The 24176-nt window shown below is 34.0% G+C and overlaps 1 protein-coding gene across 5 annotated transcripts in view; it reads left to right on the top strand.

Annotated features, from left to right (window-relative positions):
- Positions 1-24176, top strand: part of LOC143252449 (ecdysone receptor-like) — a 120865-nt gene that overhangs the window by 55894 nt on the left and 40795 nt on the right. Inside the window, exon 1 of one of the 5 annotated variants that reach the window (XM_076504576.1) lies at positions 20378-20672. The exons of the other annotated variants lie outside the window; for them this stretch is intronic. Coding sequence (XP_076360691.1) covers positions 20525-20672 — 148 coding nt within the window. The 5' untranslated portion in view covers positions 20378-20524. Of the gene's footprint in view, positions 1-20377; positions 20673-24176 lie in introns of those variants that run through there. 5 annotated transcript variants of the gene reach the window in all.

A 24176-nucleotide genomic window follows, 5' to 3' on the forward strand; every position in this document is an offset into this window, starting at 1 on the left:
ACGTGTGTTGTAACCTACACTGTTTTCACCTTCACAAGGTGTAAACCTTTTATATAAAAGGATAATTAACCATTTGAAAACGTTTACACAGGATCATTTACTTTATATTATGGAAATGCCCCCTAGTGGTTCAGCAGAAAGGTTGCCGTATTAGGACGTTAAATATGAGTTTCGATACTCGTGGTAAGCAGGGCATAGATAACCCATTCTGTAGCATTGTACTTGACAATGACCAACCAGTTATGGAAATTATGTAAGCGGAATGAAGTTTATAAATATGTTAGGAACTTTTCACATGCCTCTATCTACATAAGGAAAACCAGAGGGAATTCTCAATAGCCACCTGAAATTCGTTTAGGCAAGGTTAAAGAAAATTAATCTATTAGAACTTTTTTTCCTTTTTATTAGCTATATTTTTGTGCACCAACAATACAAAGTGTTGGGCGCATGTATACCCGATTCGATTTTATTACTCATCAGAATCTCTACCATCCTACCCACAAACTGAAATTATTTTTAGACAGAATTAGAGTAATATGATATATGAGACGTTAGGCGTGGTCATTCAAAAAGGTTTGACCTTCTGAGTCCAAAACTATAATTAGATCTCAAATCGGTCGAGAGATGTCGGAGCTATTAGCTAAAAGTTTGTATTTGAAAAACTTTTCAAGATTTTCTATGAGCCGTTATGCCGCGGCTAAAAAGTAAAGTTAAAACTTTACTCAGATATTTGTAAATTTGGTTTAAAGTTATGCAAAAGATCGTAGAGATGACAAATACAAATATACAGTACTGTGTAAAAGTGTTAGGACAAGAGAATATTTTGTCATTCTTTCCATTATATGTTTCACCGATCCCTGTTGACATCTGAATGAGCCAGGGTCAGAATACTTATTATTCTTTGGAATTCCCTTATAAAAGGGTATGTCATAAGGGTTCTACTTGAATGAACATACTGACAAAATTTAAGATCTGAAAGAACTGTCATGATACACCATGTAGTGTCTTAACTTTATAGAAAGGAGCTAGTATATGGTACCAGTATATGCTAAAATAAATTGATCTGATAGAACTATACAAATAAACCTTGATAGAAACAGTGTTTAACACTATATATTAAGTTTTGTTGTCATGCCATGGGCCAAAAAATGTAAATAATTGTCATTAGAGCAGAGAGTTCACATTAAAGCTTTATGTGATGCTGTAGACATGAAATGCTCCCCCAACATCATCAAGTACACCACAGATCATGAGACCGAGACATGCAAGTTGTAAAAATAGGAAAGGAAGAAACAAAGAATCTAAACTCAATGATAGTGGTTTTAAATATTTTAGTCTATGCGGCCTTCAGGGCAAAAGGAAGACTGAGATAGACGAACATGTACCAAATGACAGAAAAGTGTTCAGATCTACAGTATCAAGATGACTTAACAACAATGGAATATCTAGTTATGTAGCAATTAAAGAAACTTTTACTTCGATTGTCAAGAAAATGAAATTTACTGAAAATTACAAAAACTGGACTGTTGATGATAGGAAAAGGGTGTTATGGACGGTTGAGTCCAAGTTTGAAATACATGATTCAAAACGCAAATTGTAGGTTGAAGAAAGGCGAACGATACTTACCTCAACGTATAGCACGTACCATGAAGCAAGAGAGAGGCACTGTGATGGTTCTGGGGTGTTTCTCTGCTGATAACAGGAGATATTCACCAAATAAATGTAACTATGGACTAATGTAAGTACCATTATGGTAGACCCAGTGGTTTGTGTATTATCGGGAAAGGATTCTAGTACCAATAACATAATGTCCCAAACACTCATCCAACCAATGCAGAAATTATTCAGCTGAGAGATAAGCTGCTGGAGTTATCCAAATGATACAATGGTTCCCAAAGAGCCCCTATCTCAACCCAATTGAGCAGATCTGGGATTTGATTGATCAAAAACTTGACAAATTAAAAGTTACTTCCAATGAAACTTTATGGGAGTGTATTAGAGACATTTGGAATAAAATCATAAAGGATACTTTGATTAAACACGTTGCAATAATGACTGAAAGACTGTCTGCAGTTATAAAAACAAAAAGAGGACAGAAAACTGTTTGCTGAACTCCAGCACTTCCACTGAGTTTCTGTTGCATTAAATATGAAGATTATTAAAATGTTGATGTTTCACCTGTGATTTACCTTCCATTGGTCCATGAAAGTAAGTAGCCTGAAATCTAATTTTTGACTTTGTCCTAACACTTTTACACAGTATTGTATATTTGTATAGTTTTATGGTGAGGTAAGAATTAGTAAGTTACGAGGGCTGTTCAAAAAATACGCGGACTGACGTCATAAAACATAATGTACTTTATTTAGAAGTTACAGGTCTGGGATTCCTTCAAAGTGCTCTCCTCCCCAACGCACACACTTATCCCAACGGTGTTTCCACTTGTTGAAACAGTCCTGGTACGCTTCTTTTGTAATGTCCTCCAGCTCCTTCGTCGCATTTACCTTAATCTCGGGAATCGTCTCAAATCTTCTTCCTTTCAAGGGTCTTTTGAGTTTGGGGAACAAGAAACAATCGCAAGGAGCAAGGTCAGGTGAGTAGGGGAGGGGGAAGAACAATGATCGAGTGTTTGGCCAATAACTCACGAGTTCTGAGGCACAAATTTCGCAGCAACGCGGTGCATCTTCAATTTTTCGGTCAAAATCTCGTAACAAGATCCAACTGATATCCCACACTCTTCAGCAAGCTCCCTGACAGTCAGACGTCGATTTGCCCGCACCAGGGTGTTGATTTTGTCGACGTGTGGGTCGTCAGTTGACGTGAAAGGACGTCCAGGACGCTCATCATCTTCAATGGACTGTCGACCATCCTTAAAACGTTTATGCCACTTGAAACATGCCGTACGCTTCATAGCAACATCACCGTAAGCCTTGTTAAGCATACCAAAAGTTTCAGTCGCAGATTTTCCAAGTTTAACACAAAATTACCTCAGCAAGTCGTTGCTCCTTCAGGTCATTCATTCTGAAATCCGCCAAACGAAAAAATCGCACTTCTTTTAAAACCGCGTAGCTAATACACAAATTAAGATATCTGCAATCGGGAAATGGCGTCGTAATCAGCTGATCTGTGCAAACCTAACGACACCAAGCGGATTCCCCTGGAACCAACTGGAGCCGCGCAATCAAACAGTCCGCGTATTTTTTGAACAGACCTCGTATATCGTGTTGTAAACAAAGGGAAAAGGACGAAATTTGGCGTATAAATATATCTTAAATAAAAAACGCAGCTCAGCTGTGAAAAAAATAAGTGCAGCCAAGAGAAAAAAAGATGGCGACTAATAGATGTAACATCACAATTGACGGCCAAACCAATGCAGTAACGCTGGCGCCATCTTTCACGTTCCACTAGGAGTCGCTAACACCATGTTCATCTGAATTGTCATTATTAAAATTTTCAATGCCATCAACAGAAATGCTATACTGCCTTGTCCGCGAGTTAGGATGTCGCAACGTTCCTCTAATTAGTGGCCATCTTTTTTTCTTGGCTGCATTTATTTTTCAGCTGGACTATTTTTGCTTTGGGAATCAATACCTTTGAAAAAGTCGAATGTGAAGGACATCATCACACCTTAATTGTTGTCAACAAGGCAAAAAAAAATCCATATACGCACAAGTAGGTGTTGTAAACGTATGGATTCTACACACACTTGTATACAGGGATTTATCTGGTTTTCATATCAGTTGATTGTCTGCCGTGCAGAGAAGCTATGAAATATTAAGAACACTTTTAAAGTGTCATGGTAGAATATTACATTGTAAACGTTGAAGAAGCAGTGTGATTTAGGGAATTATTTTACTGTAGAACAAAATGTACACATCTTTTGTGTTTGTAAGGTCTGGACACTAGTGAATTAAAATCTGATAAAAACCAGCTTAGAAACGATTTTTATTCTGCTTGCAATTACAAGACTTAAGATCCGATAAAATTGAATAACTAAGCCTATTTTGAAGTTGAGATTAGGGGAATTCATGTAAGCAGTATCAGAAATATTCAATTTACTGTTGGTCCCGTAGATCCGAGCTAATAGTATCCTTGAAAGACCGCTGTTATTTTTAGTGTAAAAGTTACATTTTTTGTACAAACGTAGAGTAAATGGTATGTTAAATGTTTACAAAATTTCATAACAATTGGAGTTTGGAAAGTATGTTTTTACAATTAAAAAAATCCGCGCAATTTGGTGTGTAGAGCACGAAGAAAACCAAACGAAATTTGACATCACATGTGAAATTCTGAAAGCGAGGTATACAAACTGGGATACAATGAGGGTGAAACGTTCGCGTAGGAAGGGAGTAGTAAGGCACAGACAGCTGAAAGATTGAAAGTTGTAGGGTCCTGTAAATAACACACTGTGTGCCATGTGTCTCAATCTTGTTTTTATTGGCCGTACGACACACTATTGTGCGTCTTGATGTGCACGTGGGAATAGCTCATTTTATTCTGTTTAGCAAGGCATGCCGGGAAAAAGATAAAACCTCGAATTACCATCAGTGTTATTAAAACTACACGTGGTTTTCTACTCGTTCGAATATTTGAAGAAACGCCTTTGTTGTTAAAACTCACGTGTGTTAAAGTTCCTCCTCCACCCCTCTGTATTTTGCGAAATACTTTGAAATATTGTACGTATTGTAGTAGTGACTCATAAATACAACATTTCATGCCATACGTTTTCACATGAAGTAATCTAATTGGGTAATTCCATGTTTACCCTCGAGGAATAGGGTCATTGCACCTCACCTTGGCATAGTTTGGCGTCGCCGCCGTTACACGAACCGAGTTCCAGAGTAGATTGTTTGAATTGTTTTTAAAGTAAACATGTTACTGGCTTAAGTTTTCGTCACACGCTTTGCGGCATTTCAGCTGAGCCAGTGCGCATGTTCGGTTTCAGGTGCTCCAGTTACCCGGTGTAATTTCGCCAAAGTTTAAAGAATACGAGGAAAGTAAGTAATGGGAAGAAAACAAACGAGTCGTCGCTTTTCGCGAGATTAACATCAAAAAAACGTTACACATCTTCCAGTTAAAGTATTTCTGAAATGTCAGACTATGTCCGAAAATGTTCGTGTGTTTGTATGTTTTTATTACAGCAAAGCCACATCAGGCCATCTGCTGTGTCCACCGAGGAGAATCGAACTCCTGATTTTAGAGTTGTAAATCCAAAGACTTAGCGCTGTCCCAATGACGTAAATTTAAATCTGTAGAATTCTAAAGGTTAAAAAATCAATATTTATAATTTCTTTCTGCAGTTATTCCTTACTCTGACATGAAAACAAAATTCTTAGGCCTTATCTACTACTGTATGTTTTTTTAGAACATTTCATTGACGTAAACTTTATTTTCAAATATATATTTAATGCATAATTTAAAACGGTGTACAACAATCGAAACGTAAATAAAATAAATCCCCATCTCCCCCATATACAATACAACATCTGAAACATGAATAAAATAAACCTTCAGCTCACCTAGATACAATACAACAACCGAAACGTGAATAAAATAAATCTGTAACTCTCCTAGACACAGCACAACAACCGAAACGTGAATAAAATAAATCTGTAACTCTCCTAGATACAGTACAACAACCGAAACGTGAATAAAATAAATCTCTGTCTCCTCTATATACAATACAACAGCCGAAACATGAATAAAATAAATCTCTAACTTCCCTAGACACATTACAACAACCGAAACGTGAATAAAATAAATCTCTATCTCCTCTATATACAATACAACATCCGAAACATGAATAAAATAAACCTTCAGCTCACCTAGATACAATACAACAACCGAAACGTGAATAAAATAAATCTATAACTCTCCTAGACACAGCACAACAACCGAAACATGAATAAAATAAATCTGTAACTCTCCTAGATACAATACAACAACCGAAACGTGAATAAAATAAATCTCTGTCTCCTCTATATACAATACAACAGCCGAAACATGAATAAAATAAATCTCTAACTTCCCTAGACACATTACAACAACCGAAAAGTGAATAAAATAAATGTGTAACTCTCCTAGATACAGTACAGCAGCCGAAACATAAATAAAATAAATCTGTATCTTCCCTAGGTACAGCATAACAACCAAAACGTGAATAAAATAAATTTGTAACTCTCCTAGCTACAGTACAACAGCCAAAACGTGAATAAAATAAATTTGTTACTCTCCTAGATACAGTACAACAGCCGAAACATGAATACAATAAATCTGTAACTCTCCTAGATACAGTACAACAGCCGAAACATGAATTAAGTAAATCTGAATCTTTCCTAGATACAGTACAACAGCCGAAACATGAGTAAAGTAAATCTGTAACTCTCCTAGATACAGTACAACAGACGAAACATGAATAAAATAAATCTGTAACTTTCCTAGATACAATACAACATCCGAAACGTGAATAAAATAAATTTGTAACTCTCCTAGATACAGTACAACAACCGAAACATGAATAAAATAAACCTCTGTCTCCTTTATACACAATACAACAGCCAAAACATAAATAAAATAAATCTGTAACTTTCCTAGATACAGCACAACAGCCGAAACATGAATAAAATAAATCTGTGATTCTCTGCTAGATATCATACAACAGCCGAAACATGAATAAAGTAAATATGTAACTCTTCTAGATACAGTACAAAAGCCGAAACATGAATAAACTAAATCTGTAACTTTCCTAGATACAGTACAACAGCCAAAACATGAATAAAGTAAATCTGTAACTTTCCTAAATACAGCACAACAGCCGAAATATGAATAAAATAAATCTCTAACTCTCCTAGATATAGCACAACAACCGAAACGTAAATAAAATAAACCTGTTACTTCCCTAGATACAATACAACAAACAAAACGTGAATAAAATAAATTTGTAACTCTCCTAGCTACAGTACAACAGCCAAAACGTGAATAATATAAATTTGTAACTCTCCTAGATACAGTACAACAGCCGAAACATGAATAAAGTAAATCTGTAACTCTCCTAGATACAGTACAACAGACGAAACATGAATAAAATAAATCCGTAACTTTCCTAGATACAGCATAACAGCCGAAATATGAATAAAATAAATCTGTGACTCTCCTAGATACAATACAACAGCCAAAACATGAATAAAATAAATGTGTAACTCTCCTAGATACTGTACAACAGCCGAAACGTGAATAAAATAAATCAGTAACTTTCCTAGATACAATACAACAACAGAAACGTGAATTAAATAAATTTCTGTCTCCTCTATATACAATAAAACAGCCGAAACACGAATAAAATAAATCTAAAACTTCCCTAGATACAGCACAACAACCGAAACATGAATAAAATAAATCTATAACTCTCCTAGATACTGTACAACAGCCAAAACATGAATAAAGTAAATCTGAAACTCTCCTAGATACCGTAGAACAGCCGAAACATGAATAAAGTAAATCTGTAACTCTCCTAGATACAGTACAACAGCCGAAACATGAATAAAGTAAATCTCTAACTCTCCTAGATACATTACAACAGCCGAAACATGAATAAAGTAAATATATATCTCTCCTAGATACAGTACAACATTCGAAACATGAATGAAATAAATCTGTAACTTTCCTAGATACAGTACAACAGACAAAACATGAATAAAAAAAATCTGAAACTTTCCTAGATACCGTACAACAGCCGAAACATGAATAAAGTTAATCTGTAACTTTCCTAGATACAGCACAACAGCCGAAATATGAATAAAATAAATCTGTAACTCTCCCAGATACAATACAACAACCGAAACGTGAATAAAATAAATCTCTGTCTCCTCTATATACAATACAGCAGCCGAAACGTGAATAAAATAAATCTCTGACTCTTCTATATACAATACAACAGCCGAAACATGAATAAAATAAATCTGTACTTCCCTACACACATTACAACAACCGAAACATGAATAAAGTAAATATGTAACTCTTCTAGATACAGTACAACAGCCGAAACATGAATGAAATAAATCTGTAACTTTCCTAGATACAGTACAACAGCCAAAACATGAATAAAGTAAATCTGAAACTTTCCTAGATACCGTACAACAGCCGAAACATGAATAAAGTAAATCTGAAACTTTCCTAGATACAGCACAACAGCCGAAACATGAATAAAATAAATCTGTGACTCTGCTAGATACCATACAACAGCCGAAACATGAATAAAGTAAATATGAAACTCTTCTAGATACAGTACAACAGCCGAAACATGAATAAAATAAATTTGTAACTGTCCTAGATACAGTACAACAGCCAAAACGTGAATAAAATAAATTTGTAACTCTCCTAGATACAGTACAACAGCCAAAACGTGAATAAAATAAATTTGTAACTCTCCTAGATACAGTACAACAGCCGAAACATGAATTAAGTAAATCTGTAACTCTCCTAGATACAGTACAACAGACGAAACATGAATAAAATAAATCCGTAACTTTCCTAGATACAGCATAACAGCCGAAATATGAATAAAATAAATCTGTGACTCTCCTAGATACATTACAACAGCCGAAACATGAATAAAGTAAATATATAACTATCCTAGATACAAAACAACATTCGAAACATGAATGAAATAAATCTGTAACTTTCCTAGATACAGTACAACAGACAAAACATGAATAAAGAAAATCTAAAACTTTCCTAGATACCGTACAACAGCCGAAACATGAATCAAGTAAATCTGTAACTTTCCTAGATACAGCACAACAGCCGAAATATGAATAAAATAAATCTGTAACTCTCCCAGATACAATACAACAACCGAAACATGAATAAAATAAATCTCTGTCTCCTCTATATACGATACAACAACCGAAACGTGAATAAAATAAATCTCTGTCTCCTCTATATACAATACAACAGCCGAAACGTGAATAAAATAAATCTCTGTCTCTTCTATATACAATACAACAGCCGAAACATGAATAAAATAAATATGTATCTTCCTAGATACAGCACAACAACCAAAACGTGAATAAAATAAATTTGTAACTCTCCTAGCTACAGTACAACAGCCAAAACATGAATAAAATAAATTTGTTACTCTCCTAGATACAGTACAACAGCCGAAACATGAATACAATAAATCTGTAACTCTCCTAGATACAGCACAACAGCCGAAACATGAATAAAATAAATCTGTAACTCTCCTAGATACAATACAACAACCGAAACATGAATAAAATAAATTTCTGTCTCCTCTATATACAATACAACAGCTGAAACATAAATAACATAAAGCTTTAACTTCCCTAGATACAATACAACAGCCGAACCATGAATAAAGTAAATCTGTAACTCTCCTAGATACAGTACAACAGCCGAAATATGAATAAAATAAATCTGTAACTTTTTTAGATACAGTACAACAGCCAAAACATGAATAAAGTAAATCTGAAACTTTCCTAGATACCGTACAACAGCCGAAACATGAATAAAGTAAATCTGTAACTCTCCTAGATACAGTACAACAGCCGAAACATGAATAAAATAAATCTGTATCTTCCCTAGGTACAGTACAACAGCCAAAACGTGAATAAAATAAATTTGTAACTCTCCTAGATACAGTACAACAGCTGAAACATGAATAAAATAAGTCTGTGACTCTCCTAGATACCATACAACAGCCGAAACATGAATAAAGTAAATCTGTAACTCTCCTAGATTCGGTACAACAGCCGAAACATGAATAAAGTAAATATGTAACTCTCCTAGATACCGTACAACAGCCAAAACATGAATAAAGTAAATCTGAAACTTTCCTAGATACCGTACAACAGCCGAAACATGAATAAAGTAAATCTGTAACTTTCCTAGATACAGCACAACAGCCGAAACATGAATAAAATAAATCTGTGACTCTGCTAGATACCATACAACAGCCGAAACATGAATAAAGTAAATCTGAAACTCTTCTAGATACAGTACAACAGCCGAAACATGAATAAAATAAATTTGTAACTCTCCTAGATACAGTACAACAGCCAAAACGTGAATAAAATAAATTTGTAACTCTCCTAGATACAGTACAACAGCCAAAACGTGAATAAAATAAATTTGTAACTCTCCTAGATACAGTACAACAGCCGAAACATGAATAAAGTAAATCTGTAACTCTCCTAGATACAGTACAACAGACGAAACATGAATAAAATAAATCCGTAACTTTCCTAGATACAGCACAACAGCCGAAATATGAATAAAATAAATCTGTGACTCTCCTAGATACATTACAACAGCCGAAACATGAATAAAGTAAATATATAACTATCCTAGATACAAAACAACATTCGAAACATGAATGAAATAAATCTGTAACTCTCCTAGATACAGTACAACAACCAAAACGTGAATAAAATAAATTTGTAACTCTCCTAGATACAGTACAACAGCCAAAACATGAATAAAATAAATTTGTAACTCTCCTAGATACAGTACAACAGCCGAAATATGAATAAAATAAATCTGTAACTCTCCCAGATACAATACAACAACCGAAACATGAATAAAATAAATCTCTGTCTCCTCTATATACAATACAACAACCGAAACGTGAATAAAATAAATCTCTGTCTCCTCTATATACAATACAACAGCCGAAACGTGAATAAAATAAATCTCTGTCTCTTCTATATACAATACAACAGCCGAAACATGAATAAAATAAATATGTATCTTCCCTAGGTACAGCACAACAACCAAAACGTGAATAAAATAAATTTGTAACTCTCCTAGCTACAGTACAACAGCCAAAACGTGAATAAACTAAATTTGTTACTCTCCTAGATACAGTACAACAGCCGAAACATGAATACAATAAATCTGTAACTCTCCTAGATACAGTACAAGAGCCGAAACATGAATAAAATAAATCTGTAACTCTCCTAGATACAATACAACAACCGAAACATGAATAAAATAAATTTCTGTCTCCTCTATATACAATACAACAGCTGAAACATAAATAACATAAATCTTTAACTTCCCTAGATACAATACAACAGCCGAACCATGAATAAAGTAAATCTGTAACTCTCCTAGATACAGTACAACAGCCGAAATATGAATAAAATAAATCTGTAACTTTTTTAGATACAGTACAACAGCCAAACCATGAATAAAGTAAATCTGAAACTTTCCTAGATACCGTACAACAGCCGAAACATGAATAAAGTAAATCTGTAACTCTCCTAGATACAGTACAACAGCCGAAACATGAATAAAATAAATCTGTAACTTTCCTAGATACAGTACAACAGCTGAAACATGAATAAAATAAATCTGTAACTCTCCTAGACTCTCCTAGATACCATACAACAGCCGAAACATGAATAAAGTAAATATGTAACTCTTCTAGATACAGTACAACAGCCGAAACATGAATGAAATAAATCTGTAACTTTCCTAGATATAGTACAACAGCCAAAACATGAATAAAGTAAATCTGAAACTTTCCTAGATACCGTACAACAGCCGAAACATGAATAAAATAAATCTGTAACTTTCCTAGATACAGCACAACAGCCGAAACATGAATAAAATAAATCTGTAACTCTTCTAGATACAGTACAACAGCCGAAACATGAATAAAATAAATCTGTAACTTTCCTAGATACAGTACAACAGCCGAAACATGAATAAAATAAATCTGTAACTTCCCTAGATACAATACAACAACCAAAGCGTGAATAAAATAAATTTGTAACTCTCTTAGCTACAGTACAACAACCAAAACGTGAATAAAATAAATTTGTAACTCTCCTAGATACAGTACAACAGCCAAAACATGAATAAAATAAATCTGTAACTCTCCTAGATATAGCACAACAACCGAAACATGAATAAAATAAATCTGTAACTTTCCTAGATACAATACAACAAACAAAACATGAATAAAATAAATCTGTAACTCTCCTAGATACAGTACAACAGCCGAAACATGAATAAAATAAATTTGTAACTCTCTAGATACAGTACAACAGCCGAAACATGAATAAAATAAATTTGTAACTTTCCTAGATACAGTACAACAGCCAAACATGAATAAAATAAATCTGTAACTCTCCTAGATACAGTACAACAGACGAAACATGAATAAAATAAATTTGTAACTCTCCTAGATACAGTACAACAGCCGAAACATGAATAAAATAAATCTGTAACTCTCCTAGATACAATACAACAGACGAAACATGAATAAAATAAATTTCTGTCTCCTCTATATACAATACAACAGCCGAAACATGAATAAAATAAATCTATAACTTTCCTAGATTCAGTACAACAGCCGAAACATGAATAAAGTAAATATATAACTCTCCTAGATACAGTACAACATTCGAAACATGAATGAAATAAATCTGTAACTTTCCTAGATACAGTACAACAGACAAAACATGAATAAAGAAAATCTGAAACTTTCCTAGATACCGTACAACAGCCGAAACATGAATAAAGTAAATCTGTAACTTTCCTAGATACAGCACAACAGCCGAAATATGAATAAAATAAATCTGTAACTCTCCCAGATACAATACAACAACCGAAACGTGAATAAAATAAATCTCTGTCTCCTCTATATACAATACAACAACCGAAACGTGAATAAAATAAATCTCTGTCTCCTCTATATACAATACAACAACCGAAACGTGAATAAAATAAATCTCTGTATCTTCTATATACAATACAACAGCCGAAACATAAATAAAATAAATCTGTATCTTCCCTAGGTACAGCACAACAACCAAAACGTGAATAAAATAAATTTGTAACTCTCCTAGCTACAGTACAACAGCCAAAACGTGAATAAACTAAATTTGTTACTCTCCTAGATACAGTACAACAGCCGAAACATGAATACAATAAATCTGTAACTCTCCTAGATACAGTACAAGAGCCGAAACATGAATAAAATAAATCTGTAACTCTCCTAGATACAATACAACAACCGAAACATGAATAAAATAAATTTCTGTCTCCTCTATATACAATACAACAGCTGAAACATAAATAACATAAATCTTTAACTTCCCTAGATACAATACAACAGCCGAACCATGAATAAAGTAAATCTGTAACTCTCCTAGATACAGTACAACAGCCGAAATATGAATAAAATAAATCTGTAACTTTTTTAGATATAGTACAACAGCCAAACCATGAATAAAGTAAATCTGAAACTTTCCTAGATACCGTACAACAGCCGAAACATGAATAAAGTAAATCTGTAACGCTCCTAGATACAGTACAACAGCCGAAACATGAATAAAATAAATCTGTAACTTTCCTAGATACAGTACAACAGCTGAAACATGAATAAAATAAGTCTGTGACTCTCCTAGATACCATACAACAGCCGAAACATGAATAAAGTAAATATGTAACTCTTCTAAATACAGTACAACAGCCGAAACATGAATGAAATAAATCTGTAACTTTCCTAGATATAGTACAACAGCCAAAACATGAATAAAGTAAATCTGAAACTTTCCTAGATACCGTACAACAGCCGAAACATGAATAAAGTAAATCTGTAACTTTCCTAGATACAGCTCAACAGCCGAAACATGAATAAAATATATCTGTGACTCTGCTAGATACCATACAACAGCCGAAACATGAATAAAGTAAATATGTAACTCTTCTAAATACAGTACAACAGCCGAAACATGAATAAAGTAATTCTGAAACTTTTTTAGATACCGTACAACAGCCGAAACATGAATAAAGTAAATCTGTAACTTTCCTAGATACAGCACAACAGCCGAAATATGAATAAAATAAATCTGTAACTCTCCTAGATATAGCACAACAACCGAAACGTGAATAAAATAAACCTGTAACTTCCCTAGATACAATACAACAAACAAAACGTGAATAAAATAAATTTGTAACTCTCCTAGCTACAGTACAACAGCCAAAACGTGAATAAAATAAATTTGTAACTCTCCTAGATACAGTACAACAGCCGAAACATGAATAAAGTAAATTTGAAACTTTCCTAGATACAGTACAACAGCCGAAACATGAATAAAGTAAATCTGTAACTCTCCTAGATGCAGTACAACAGACGAAACATGAATAAAATAAATTTGTAACTTTCCTAGATACTGTACAACAGCAGAAACGTCAATAAAATAAATCTGTAACTCTCCTAGATACAATACAACAACCGAAACGTGAATTAAATAAATTTCTGTCTCCTCTATATACAATACAACAGCCGAAACATGAATAAAATAAATCTATAACTTTCCTAGATACAGTACAACAGCCAAAACATGAATAAAGTAAATCTGAAACTCTCATAGATACCGTACAACAGCCGAAACATGAATAAAGTAAATCTCTAACTCTCCTAGAGACATTACAACAGCCGAAACATGAATAAAGTAAATATATAACTCTCCTAGATACAGTACAACATTCGAAACATGAATGAAATAAATCTGTAACTTTCCAGTACAACAGATAAAACAGTACAACAGACAAAACATGAATAAAGAAAATCTGAAACTTTCCTAGATACCGTACAACAACCGAAACGTGAATAAAATAAATCTCTGTCTCCTCTATATACAATACAACAACCGAAACGTGAATAAAATAAATCTCTGTCTCCTCTATATAGAATACAACAACCGAAACGTGAATAAAATAAATCTCTGTCTCCTCTATATACAATACAACAGCCGAAACATAAATAAAATAAATCTGTATCTTCCTAGGTACAGCACAACAACCAAATAAAATAAATTTGTAACTCTCTAGTGAATAAAATAAATTTGTAACTCTCCTAGCTACAGTACAACAGCCAAAACATGAATAAAATAAATTTGTTACTCTCCTAGATACAGTACAACAGCCGAAACATGAATACAATAAATCTGTAACTCTCCTAGATACAGTACAAGAGCCGAAACATGAATGAAATAAATCTGTAACTCTCCTAGATACAATACCACAACCGAAACATGAATAAAATAAATTTCTGTCTCCTCTATATACAATACAACAGCTGAAACATAAATAACATAAATCTTTAACTTCCCTAGATACAATACAACAGCCGAACCATGAATAAAGTAAATCTGTAACTCTCCTAGATACAATACAACAGCCGAAATATGAATAAAATAAATCTGTAACTTTTTTAGATACAGTACAACAGCCAAAACATGAATAGAATAAGTCTGTGTCTCTCCTAGATACCATACAACAGCCCAAACATGAATAAAATAAATTTGTTACTCTCCTAGATACAATACAGGAACCGAAACGTGAATAAAATAAATTTCTGTCTCCTCTATTTACAATACAACAACCGAAACATGAATAAAATAAATCTGTTACTTCCCTAGATACAATACAACAACCGAAACTTGAATAAAATAAATTTGTAACTCTCCTAGATACAGTACAGCAGCTGAAACATGAATAAAATAAATATGTATCTTCCCTCGGTATAGCATAACAACCAAAACGTGAATAAAATAAATTTGTAACTCTCCTAGCTACAGTATAATAGCCAGAACGTGAATAAAAGAAATCCGTAACTCTCCTAGATACAGCATAACAGCCGAAATATGAATAAAATAAATCTGTGACTCTCCTAGATACAGTACAAGAGCCGAAACATGAATAAAATAAATTTCTGTCTCTTCTATATACAATACAACAGCCGAAACATAAATAAAATAAATCTGTAACTTCACTAGATACAATACAACAGCCGAAACATGAATAAAGTAAATCTGTAACTCTCTTAGATAGAGTACAACAGCCGAAATATGAATAAAATAAATCTGTAACTTTGCTAGATACAGTACAACGGCCAAAATATGAATAAAGTAAATCTGAAACTTTCCTAAATACCGTACAACAGCCGAAACATGAATAAAGTAAATATGTAACTCTCCTAGATACCGTACAACAGCCGAAACATGAATAAAGTAAATCTCTAACTCTCCTAGATACAGCACAACAGCCGAAACGTGAATAAAATAAATCTGTAACTCTCCTAGATACAATACAACAACCGAAACGTGAATAAAATAAATCTCTGTCTCCTCTATATACAATATAACAGCCGAAACGTGAATAAAATAAATCTCTGTCTCCTCTATATACAATACAACAGCCGAAATATGAATAAAAGAAATCTGAAACTTTCCTGGATACAGTACAACAGCCGAAACATTACTAAAGTAAATCTGTATCTCTCCTAGATACAGTACACCAGCCGAAACATGAATAAAGTAAATCCGTAACTTTCCTGGATACAGCACAACAGCCGAAATATGAATAAAATGAATCTGTGACTCTTCTAGATACAGTACAACAGCCGAAACGTGAATAAAATAAATCTGTAACTCTCCTAGATATAGGACAACGGCCGAAACATGAATAAAATAAATCTATAACTCTCCTAGATACAATACAACAGCCAGAACATGAATAAAATAAATCCGTAACTTTCCTAGATACAGCACAACAGCCGAAATATGAATAAAGTAAATCTCTAACTCTCCTAGATACATTACAACAGCCGAAACATGAATAAAATAAATTTGTAACTCTCCTAGATACAGTACAACAGCCGAAACATGAATAACATAAATCTGTAACTCTCCTAGATACAGTACAAGAGCCGAAACATGAATAAAATAAATCTGTGTCTCTCCTAGATACAGTACAACAGCCGAAACATGAATAAAGTAAATATGTATATCTCCTAGATACAGTACAACAGCCGACACATGAATAAAGTAAATCTCTATCTTTCCTCGTAGTATCGATGCTGTTGGCAGGCTATTTTTTTCTCTTTATTAAGACGTGTTGTATAAGATGTGTAAACATATATAGTGTATGTTTTGTTTGTAACTAAGCTCAAAGCTTTACAATAGGCTATCTTTGCTCTGTCCACGAAATCTGTCGAATGCAGGGTTGTATCGTTGTAATTCCGCATACTGCTTTACCCCTGTAGGTTAGGTGTATGTTTTAACATGTAATGTTTAAATATAGTTGTAATTTCCGTGTTGTAAAGTATAACGCTTTCACGGTAGCCTGAGATAATTCACTGTTTCAATCACTATCTTTAGTGATGTCGAGAAACTCACTTGTTGAGAAATATATATGCAAAAACGGCTCGTTTGGGTTGAGAAAATATTTTACATAGGAGAGCGAACAACGTTTCGACCTTCTATGTAAAATAATCACTATCTTTGGTGTTGCTATTCACAGCTGTGTTTACATGTAACTATAGCAACCAATCAATTGGGGTGTTGAATGGCGTAGTTTCCTGTTATCTAGACAAGGTCGTTGCCACGTAGATACTGTTGAACACGATAGAGTTATGTGTATTTTCACGTAGTTGTAGTTTGTAATTCGTAACATGTTTGTTAGTATGTGTGTGTGTGTGAGGGTAGGAGGTGCGTAAGCCCTGTTAGTGATAAACCAAAAAGTTGCACTCCGCACTTAGGGCGTAGGTTAGGTGAGCTATAAGAGTGACAGTCAGATCCCATTATTCGGTCTGACAAGTCTAACCCAAGTATTAGCGGTGATTGGTTGTTTCTTGACTAACTGCTTTACCTTTAGTCTATCACTTTACAACTAGGAACGACTAGTTCAGCAGTTTCGCGGGTAAGTCATCAAAGAAACAATTCCTCATTAGCGCCACCTGTTTTTCTTTTTATAAATCCTACTGCGTCTAAAATATAATAAAAACATTAAAAGTCAACTACCATCTGATTTTCAGTAAAATCTCATGTATCCTGTTTAACGATTTTCAGATAGTTACTGTACCTTTAGATCATAAGCTTTTATAAACTCGTAAACCTTGTTGGCTCACTATTTAGCCCTTATTTATATTCACAGCTTAAACTATTAACACTTATTTATATTCACAGCTTAAACTAATAGCAGTTATTTATATCCACAGCTTTACCTATTAGCACTTGTTTATATCCACAGCTTTAACTATTAGCACTTGTTTATATTCATAGCTTAAACTATTAACGCTTATTTATATCCGCAATTTGAACTATTAGCACTCGTTTATATCCGCAGTTTAAACTATTAGCACTTGTTTCTATCCGCAGTTTAAACCACCTTTACGATTATGTAATTCATATCAGCGATCGTGAACGTTGAGTAATTAAGCAAAAGAGAGCGAATATGGTGTAAAGTTGGGCAAGAGAAGGCAAATTAAAAACCACGTGAAACAAGGACAGATATGATGGTTAGACTTATCGTTTCAGTAACAATCAAACTTTAGACGTCTGTATCTCTGTGGATCGTGGATTGATAGGTTTCGTAATGAAAGAGAAGTAGACTGTTACTTTTTGAAGTAAACCTTTCTTAAGTGAAGTATGGAATTCATAGAAACTATCACCATCGTCTCTGCTACAATTCATTTTCTTTTGTTAGGTAGAAACAATATAATTGACCTGGCTTTATCTGATTATTAGCTTGTTGGACTATGAATTCCAAAGTTCCATGTTCGTGTTCCATTACCACAAAATCGTGATACACACTCTGGGGACAACGAGTTTGTTATAAAAGTGACTGTCAACTCCTAATATTATATCAGAGAAGAGCAGCCCTACGGTTTACGGTGTCTGTGTTCAGGTAGTCAACGAATAAACTAAAAATAACAAACTGAATAGTTAGGTAGTGTTAGAGTATGGTTGGATGCGAAGGTGGGACATGTTGATCCACGTTTCTTCTATCTGTGAAGTATATTAACAAGTATCGAAAATAGTCTTTGACTTTCGTGTGGGTCTGTGTACTGGAAGGTGAACAGGTGATGTAGAATAAGGTAGTAAATGATTTAGATGAAAAAGAGTGTGATGCCTTGTGCGGATGAAGATACATGTTACCAGCCGTGTATCGTGAGAATGTAAAAAGTAAGCCAGATGTGTGCGTATAAAAACACAGTATAATCACACCTTCTTGTAACCAGGTGATTTGAAGTAATACATCTCGTAAAAGACGTATAATAACTTCTGGAATTTCGGGAAATGGGATAGTAACTTATCAAATGAAACTGAATTATGAATTCCATTAAGAAACCCCATATTAAACAATAAGTTGACTCTTCCTTCTATTCTCAGTCTCCCGCTAGTACAGCGGTAAGTCTACGGATTTACAACGCTAAAATTAGGGGTTCGATTCCCCTCGGTGGACTCAGCAGATAGCCCGAGGTGGCTTTGCTAAATGAAAACACACACTCTGTTCTCAGATTATGCACGTGCAGTAGAGGAGCCTATATTGCTCATGAACCATCGAAAGTGGATGACCAGGTGAAAGCCCGGGAAAACACACTAGTGGAAGTCACGTATAAGAAGGATGATCGTTACCCAACCAAAGTAGAATTTCACTCAGATACAAGCGGTGTTTACCTGCTACTTCTAAACAATGAGCGTTTTCTAAGGATAAAAAAAAAGACTGTCCATTGTTACTAGCAACAGTTATACGAGATCCAGGAAAGGTGTAATCCAAGGAAACTGTTAACTTGATAAGTTGCTCTGCCAGTACGTGAAATCAAAGTGAGATACGATAGTCAACGAAATCATCAGCTTGGTAAAGGAATTCATATATTTTCTCAAACCAAACGAGCCGTTTTTGCATATGTATTTCTCTACAAGTGGGTTTTCTCGACGCCACTGATTCATATATTTGTAAAGACGACAGTCACTAGTTCTACACCTTAATACGAAAAATAAAGCTGCGAATGTCTGTAGTTGTCAACATTATTGATCGCAATATAGCCTTGGCCGTGACACCGGATAATATCGATATTTTCACATTAGTGTTGATTGGTTTAGCACGGATCGAACATTCCATGTAAGGAAACTCGAGACAGACCGAAATCTGTTAAGTAAGGCCTCCTGTCACCTTGATCGTATTAGAAGTAAGTGTTGATGTGAATTCAGGCTTAGCTGTTGTATTTTCGATTGTTTTCGAACGGCTGCTACATCGACTGTGAGTGGTTACAGAGCTTTTGAACTTCCTCAAGTTCTTTGTTAGTTTTCCTTTAACTGTCAATGATCAGATCATTTGGGTAGGAATCTTTACAGACAGAAGACACTTGACTCTTAACAACTGCTTCAGCTGGTTAAGAAAACTGTTTGTAATTATAGTATGTATCAGAGCAGCGATACAAACTATAAAGTCAGTTAGCACGTGTTTTATACTATAAGTAAAATAAAAATATAATTTCACAAGAGAAAGTTTTTCTGTTTATTGTACATCGTGGTATAAAGAACACTTAACGTTTTCTCGAGTTGACACCAAGCTAATCTGGCTGGAGACAGAAACGAACAACCCAGATCATCTCGTGTTGTGCTGACTGAGCCAGACTCAAACAAACAAGGTAGATTGAAGCACCAAAAGGAAACCCTGAGATATCGAACTTCAACTTCACCTAGGTATGCTGCCTGTAAAAGTAGAGCCAGTAAACAGACCTTCCTCTTTGTCAGATGATTCCTCCTCTTTTGTCAATGGAGTAAGTCCTGTCCCAAGTTTGCCCTCCTCAAATATTAGAGAAATAGACTTGGACTTCTGGGATCTGTGCATCAGTAAGTTCAGTGTCCATTATGTTGACGACATTATGAAAAGTTGATTATATTAAAATATTTAAATAAGAATACAATGTGAAAAGTACAGGAGAAAAAATACATTTTAATTATTTCTATGTCATATTTCATTACTTCAGTCGTACGGTGTACAAAGTGAATAATTTTCTTCAGTGAAAATATTTGACAACTTTGTCCTGGTATATAAATAACGCTTAACAATTTTGTCATGGTGTCATTATAATGCTCATTATAAAGATTGGTTTGAATTTCGCGCTAAGCTATTCGAGGGCTATCTGCGTTAGCTGTCCCTAATTTAGTGGTGTAAGACTAGAGGGAAGGCAGTTGGTCATCACCACCCATCGCCAACTCTTGGGCTACTCTTTTAACAACAAATAGTGGGATTGATCGTCAAATTATAACACCCCCACGGCTGAAAAGGTGAGCATGTTTTGTGTGAAAGGGATTCGAACCCGGTACTCTCATATTAGGAGTCGAGTGCCTTAACCACCTGGTTATGCCGGGCCCATTATAAAATAAAGATATTGCGAATCTACCCTATAAGGATAATGCGACACAAATTAATATGTATTTGACAAGAATCATTAAAACCTTCCAACATTTGTTCTCAATGTTATACTGTACTATTTTCGTTAGAAGAACGTTAGATGAAGTGCTAGTTCTCACATCGAGCACTCATATTTTAAAATATTATGAACGTTCGTCACCCACTGGACTTCTATATTGGAAATTATTAGATCGTTTCTTACACTTAGAACAATGTTTTTCGAACACTGGGAAGCGAAACGGTGGCTGGGGAACGCGTCATTTTGCCAGTAGAACCCAAAAATAATAAACAAACACATAAAGAAAAGAAAACAATTCCTGCCTATATTTAAGGAAGAAAAACTGATTAAAAACAAGCAGAAAAACTACCGTATTTGATGCTATTGTCACTTGTGAAAATCATTCAGCGTGAAGGGGCGTCACCTCTGAATTAGAATACATTTTAGGAGGTAAATATCAATTACTGAGTTATCGTCATATTTTTTAACGTCACAGCCTCGTGCTTAATATGATACTGTATACGTCTTGAGAGGGATCTGTTAATACTTTTGAAATCTATAGCTCAAGAAAATTTTTTACAATTTTATTGTCAGCTTAACAATTTGGTTTGAAGTAGTTTTTCGGGAGATCTAACGAAACAGAAAAACACTTTTCAAACAAAAACAAGAAAATGATCATTTATGTATAGTTATGTATATAGTCATGTAACCAGACGTTTATGTATAGTTATGTATATAGTCGTGTAACCAGACATTTATGAATAGTTATGTATATAGTCGTGTAACCACACGTTTATGTTTAGTTATGTATATAGTCATGTAACCAGACGTTTATGTATAGTTATGTATATCGTCGTGTAACCAGACATTTATGTATAGTTATGTATATAGTCGTGTAACCAGACATTTATGTATAGTTATGTATATAGTCGTGTAACCACACGTTTATGTATAGTTATGTATATAGTCGTGTAACCAGACGTTTATGTATAGTTATGTATATAGTCGTGTAACCACACGTTTATGTTTAGTTATGTATATAGTCATGTAACCAGACGTTTATGTATAGTTATGTATATCGTCGTGTAACCAGACGTTTATGTATAGTTATGTATATAGTCGTGTAACCAGACATTTATGTATAGTTATGTATATAGTCATGTAACCAGACGTTTATGTATAGTTATGTATATCGTCGTGTAACCAGACATTTATGTATAGTTATGTATAGTTATGTATATAGTCGTGTAACCACACGTTTATGTTTAGTTATGTATATAGTCATGTAACCAGACGTTTATGTATAGTTATGTATATAGTCGTGTAACCAGACATTTATGTATAGTTATGTATATAGTCGTGTAACCACACGTTTATGTTTAGTTATGTATATAGTCATGTAACCAGACGTTTATGTATAGTTATGTATATCGTCGTGTAACCAGACATTTATGTATAGTTATGTATATAGTCGTGTAACCACACGTTTATGTTTAGTTATGTATATAGTCATGTAACCAGACGTTTATGTATAGTTATGTATATCGTCGTGTAACCAGACATTTATGTATAGTTATGTATATAGTCGTGTAACCACACGTTTATGTTTAGTTATGTATATAGTCATGTAACCAGACGTTTATGTATAGTTATGTATATAGTCGTGTAACCAGACATTTATGTATAGTTATGTATATAGTCGTGTAACCACACGTTTATGTTTAGTTATGTATATAGTCATGTAACCAGACGTTTATGTATAGTTATGTATATCGTCGTGTAACCAGACGTTTATGTATATAGTCATGTAACCAGACGTTTATGTATAGTTATGTATATAGTCATGTAACCAGACGTTTATGTATAATTATGTATACAGTCGTGTAACCAGACGTTTATGTATAGTTATGTATATAGTCATGTAACCAGACGTTTATGTATATAGTCGTGTAACCACACGTTTATGTATAGTTATGTATATAGTCGTGTAACCAGACATTTATATATAGTTATGTATATAGTCATGTAACCAGACGTTTATGTATAGTTATGTATATAGTCGTGTAACCAGACATTTATGTATAGTTATGTATATAGTCGTGTAACCACACGTTTATGTTTAGTTATGTATATAGTCATGTAACCAGACGTTTATGTATAGTTATGTATATCGTCGTGTAACCAGACATTTATGTATAGTTATGTATATAGTCGTGTAACCACACGTTTATGTATAGTTATGTATATAGTCGTGTAACCACACGTTTATGTTTAGTTATGTATATAGTCATGTAACCAGACGTTTATGTATAGTTATGTATATCGTCGTGTAACCAGACGTTTATGTATATAGTCATGTAACCACACGTTTATGTATAGTTATGTATATAGTCGTGTAACCAGACGTTTATGTATAGTTATGTATATAGTCGTGTAACCAGACATTTATGTATAGTTATGTATATAGTCGTGTAACCACACGTTTATGTTTAGTTATGTATATAGTCATGTAACCAGACGTTTATGTATAGTTATGTATATCGTCGTGTAACCAGACGTTTATGTATAGTTATGTATATCGTCGTGTAACCAGACGTTTATGTATATAGTCATGTAACCAGACGTTTATGTATAATTATGTATACAGTCGTGTAACCAGACGTTTATGTATAGTTATGTATATAGTCATGTAACCAGACGTTTATGTATATAGTCGTGTAACCACACGTTTATGTATAGTTATGTATTTATTCATGAAACCACACGTGTCTGTATAGTCACATAACCACACGTTTCAAGTCACTTCTAAATATTTGGTCAGCTTTGCCGTGATTCCTTATGTCAACTTTACATGAAGAAGTTGTAAAGGTGAGTGAAAACCTGTATTTGAACAGTAATTGTAAGTATGTGTGGTATAAATAGCACTCTTTAATTACTCGGA

Source organism: Tachypleus tridentatus, chromosome 6, assembly GCF_004210375.1.
Source record: "Tachypleus tridentatus isolate NWPU-2018 chromosome 6, ASM421037v1, whole genome shotgun sequence".
Classification (NCBI taxonomy): Eukaryota; Metazoa; Arthropoda; class Merostomata; order Xiphosura; family Limulidae; genus Tachypleus; species Tachypleus tridentatus.